Below are 3778 nucleotides of genomic sequence, written 5' to 3' on the forward strand. Positions count from 1 at the left end.
TGAATAGCTGGGCTCCGTCTTTCCTGCACATGGGGAGGACGGGATGGGAAATGCCTCTTCCCCCATCCAGCCGAATGTCCAGCAGATTTGGCCACACATTAGAGCTTCTGGGAATTTGCACTCATTTCAGGATTCAGTAAAACCTTAATCTACAGCGTAATCTCTGAGCATCACATCTGTGCAAGAGAGGAGAAACGATGGGGGAGGCTGCTAACAGAGGGTTTGTAAAAGCAAGGGCTGCTGTGGGAGGCTGCCTGCTTTCGGCCTGATGCTGTGCCTGGGGGTTTGGGGGTGTTCAAGAGACCCGCTGAAACGCAAGGAGCGGTACAGTGCACAGGAGATCTCTCCCTCCGTTCCTGCTGCCGTCTCCTGGCTGTGGGAAGCCAAGGGCCCTGCTGCAGCAGAAGACACCCCTTGATGCGCCCCATGCAGGGAAGGAGCAGCTCCGCTGCCCTCGGCCGAGGCTCTGCAGCTTGGGGGGCTGCGGGAAGGGGCTGGCCCCTCGAGCCAGGAGACAGGTAAGGGCTGGTGTCAAGAGGCTGGGCTGGACCACAAGCTTTCCTTTGGTGCCTCGGTGAGCTCCCACAAGTGCACATCACCCCAGCACGGTGTTACAGCGTCCCCAGCTCCATGTCCAGCATGTGGATCAGGCCCGGCTCCCAGAGACAGAACTGTGGCAATGACACAATTGTGTGGATTTGCATCCTGAACGCCTGCACAGACCCTCTGAGACAGGCGGACGTGGGAGTCTTTCCCACATGGGGACACTAAGACTCTTCCTTTCGCCCCAAACACCCATTCCTACACAGACAAGTACCTCACGAGGATGAGAAACTGAACCCCTTGGGCTCGATGCGGGATGGGACTGGCCCAATTTTCCAGTTCCTCCCTCTGTCAACCAACGTGAGTTTGGGTCAGTCAGAGCCTGCGTGGGCTGTGTGTCCTGTGGGGTAGGATGCTGCTGCTACCTGTAAAATGGCATCCCAAAACCATCATGGAGCCCAGACTTGCTGGAGCTGCACAGAGACACATGGGGCTTGGGGCAGCACCAGCTTCTGCATTACCTTGTTCCCATGAGAAGCAAATATTTCCAAATCCCTCCCAGAGATGTTAAGAAATCCTCTCTCAGGTGGGAGGGGAGGAGTGGCTCCCCCAGCAGCTCCTCACCCCGGAAGGACCAATGCAGCCTGCAGCCCTCACAGCTGATGGGGAGCAGATTGGACCTGGGTGCACATCCTCACCACAAAGCAAGCATCTTCCAAAAACAACCCAAGCACCGTAAAGAAGCTACTGAGGCCCAAAGCAGGGCAGGCTCTCCCCCAGTACGAGAGCTGAATTCCCCAACAGCCCGATGGCAAGGTTTCCTTTGCCGTCGGTAAGCGATGTCTCACATCCTCTCCGACCATAATGGGCTAAAAACCACAGTTCCCCTGTGGATTCAGCCCGTTTCCTTCTATTCTTCAACAGGAAGCTCTGTGAGAGTCAGCCCAGGCAGGCAAATCGCTCCTCACCCTCCCGTCCCTCCAGGGATGGACAGAGCCTCAGCAGGGCTGTAGAGCCACTAGCCACCGCGACGATGCTGGCTCCGTCCATCCATCCGCTCCTCTGGCTGTTCGGCTGCGTGCTGCTCCGAGGTGAGATGCTCCGCTCACAGCCGGGGAGGGCCGAGTGGTGCTGGGTGGGGGATCTGGGGAGACCAGCTTCACAGGGAGCACCAACGGGAACCAGCCAGATGTCGGAACATGGGGTAGTTGCCATCGGAAAGCTCAGCTGTTAAACTCGAGTGGCAGGAGTCAGTTTGCTGGGAAAAATGCGGCTGTACCAGGTTTCCGAGGTTTATTTGACAGCGCTGGAATAAATGAACCTGTTTCCTGATTAACAAAAGGAGAGTTGCTGCTGAGGGTTGAGATGCCGAGGCGTTTTGTAGTAAGTGACTTTTGTCAAATAACCATAAAACTAGAACATTTTAATGTACAGAACATTATTTTCCTCAAAGGTATTTTTTTCCTTGGCTGATTTTAATTTTTCCTCTCGTCGATGCAAACACAAAGAACATGTGTGAGACTCATGCAGACCATGGTTTAGTGTGGGCTTGGCAGTGTTAGGTGTACGGGTGGACTCGATGATCCTAAAGGTCTTTTCCAACCTAAATGATTCTATGCCTTATCCTCGTTGTAATAATTCTGCTCTCTGTGATAGTTCTGCTTTAACTTCTCTTTCCCACGTGAGTCGCAGTCTGGGATGCAGGAACTGGTTTCCTGCTCTGAGGGGCGACAGGTTGTTTTTTCCTGCTTCGTCAGGCACTTTTCGCGTTGCTGACAGCTAGCATAGGTCGGAGCTGGAAAGCAGTCAAAGGAATGGATACCGCAGCATCATCGCTGCTCCTCATAGACAACCACCTAATAATAATTTGTCTCCAGTCCAAAGTCTTTATCGTTAAACCACAGCAGTTGCCTATGGGTTGTAGCCACTCTGCTGGTAGTAACAGGAATTTTAAAAAGCAGAGAACGTAGAAACCAATTCAGTTAGTAGCTGTGTAAGTCAGAGAAGGAAGAACATGTGGATTGGAAAACTCTCTTCATTAGGGGCGATGCTGCTGGCTCTAACAGTTGGGAGAATGGTGCCTGGTATCAGACTGGAGGTTTTGAGGCCCCTTGGCCATACTACGACGCTCCTTAACGCCTGGCCACAATGCTATTTTTCTCTTAAAACAACTTGGTTTGGTTTGCACGGGACAGGAATTCCAGGGAGGTTGTCAGGCACCTTCTCTGCCCCAGATGCATCCTGCCGAGCTCCAGCCTCTGCCCAGTGTGGGGCCGCCAGCTGCCCTCCCCCAGAGATTCACCTCCTGGATGGGCCCCTGCTGCTGCGGCATGATGTGGGAGGGATGGCACCCTGTCCTTCGGTCCTGAGCATGTCACCTCGTCATCTGCGCTCTGCGTAAAACTACAGAGCAGGGACATCGTCTGCACCCTGTGTAAAACTGCAGAGCAGGGACCATTCCCACTGGGTGTGTGTAGTGCCGGCCCGTTGCCCACGGAGGGGGATGACGGCACGGCCGATGCTCGCTGTGCATCAGGCGACGCCGCAGTTGCACCTATCGAGCAAGACAACCGGCCTTCACCACTGCCACGTACGCTGCCTCAGGTTTTTTGGCACTGATCCAACATTTTTGAAATAGCTTTTTAATTTTATTTTTACTTTTCTAGCGAAGTCACTCGGTGGTGAGAGGGGAGAGGCCTCTGCGTTAGGCAAGGCAGCAGGCGTAGCGACAGGGGCAGAGGCGGGGGCAGCGGTGCTGCAGGTTCCCCAGCACATTGGCAGCTGGGGAGGGCAACGAGAGGCTCTTGACCAAGACAGAGGAGCTCAGAGCTCGCCCTGCACCTGAGGAGGTAGAAGTAACCTTGCAGGAGAGACAGAATTTGCTTTGGCTGGAAACTACTACCTGCCTGTTTCCACACAGGCTGGGTTTTTTTTTTCATTTACTTTGTTCAAGTTCATTAATGTATTAATGAATTTATTATTTCTTAATTTAAACCTCTAAGCTCTCACAGTTATTTGTAAAGGAAGGTCCAAATACTGTTATTTTGAAATCACTGAAGCGGGAGGGTTTGGAACATTTCCAACCTCTTTTTCCTCCCCCAGAAACACTTAACAGAAAATTTGTCCAAACAAACCTCTTCCTATGAATGGTTTCCATTACAATGGGCAGGCATTTTCCAGACAAAAGATTTCCACTGAAAAATTCCTCCTTGAAGCTAATGAGAACCCAGCAGGA

General features: G+C 52.7%; 1 protein-coding gene across 1 annotated transcript in view; it reads left to right on the forward strand.

Moving 5' to 3' along the window:
- Positions 1–1576: 1576 nt before the first annotated feature.
- Positions 1577–3778, forward strand: part of ECSCR (endothelial cell surface expressed chemotaxis and apoptosis regulator) — a gene marked incomplete at its 3' end in the record, with an annotated part of 19574 nt that continues 17372 nt past the window's right edge. Inside the window, exon 1 of the mRNA XM_010150711.1 lies at positions 1577–1634. Coding sequence (XP_010149013.1) covers positions 1577–1634 — 58 coding nt within the window. The remainder of the gene's footprint in view (positions 1635–3778) is intronic.

The sequence above is a fragment of the Eurypyga helias genome, unplaced genomic scaffold (genome assembly GCF_000690775.1).
Source record: "Eurypyga helias isolate BGI_N326 unplaced genomic scaffold, ASM69077v1 scaffold29614, whole genome shotgun sequence".
NCBI classification, from domain to species: domain Eukaryota; kingdom Metazoa; phylum Chordata; class Aves; order Eurypygiformes; family Eurypygidae; genus Eurypyga; species Eurypyga helias.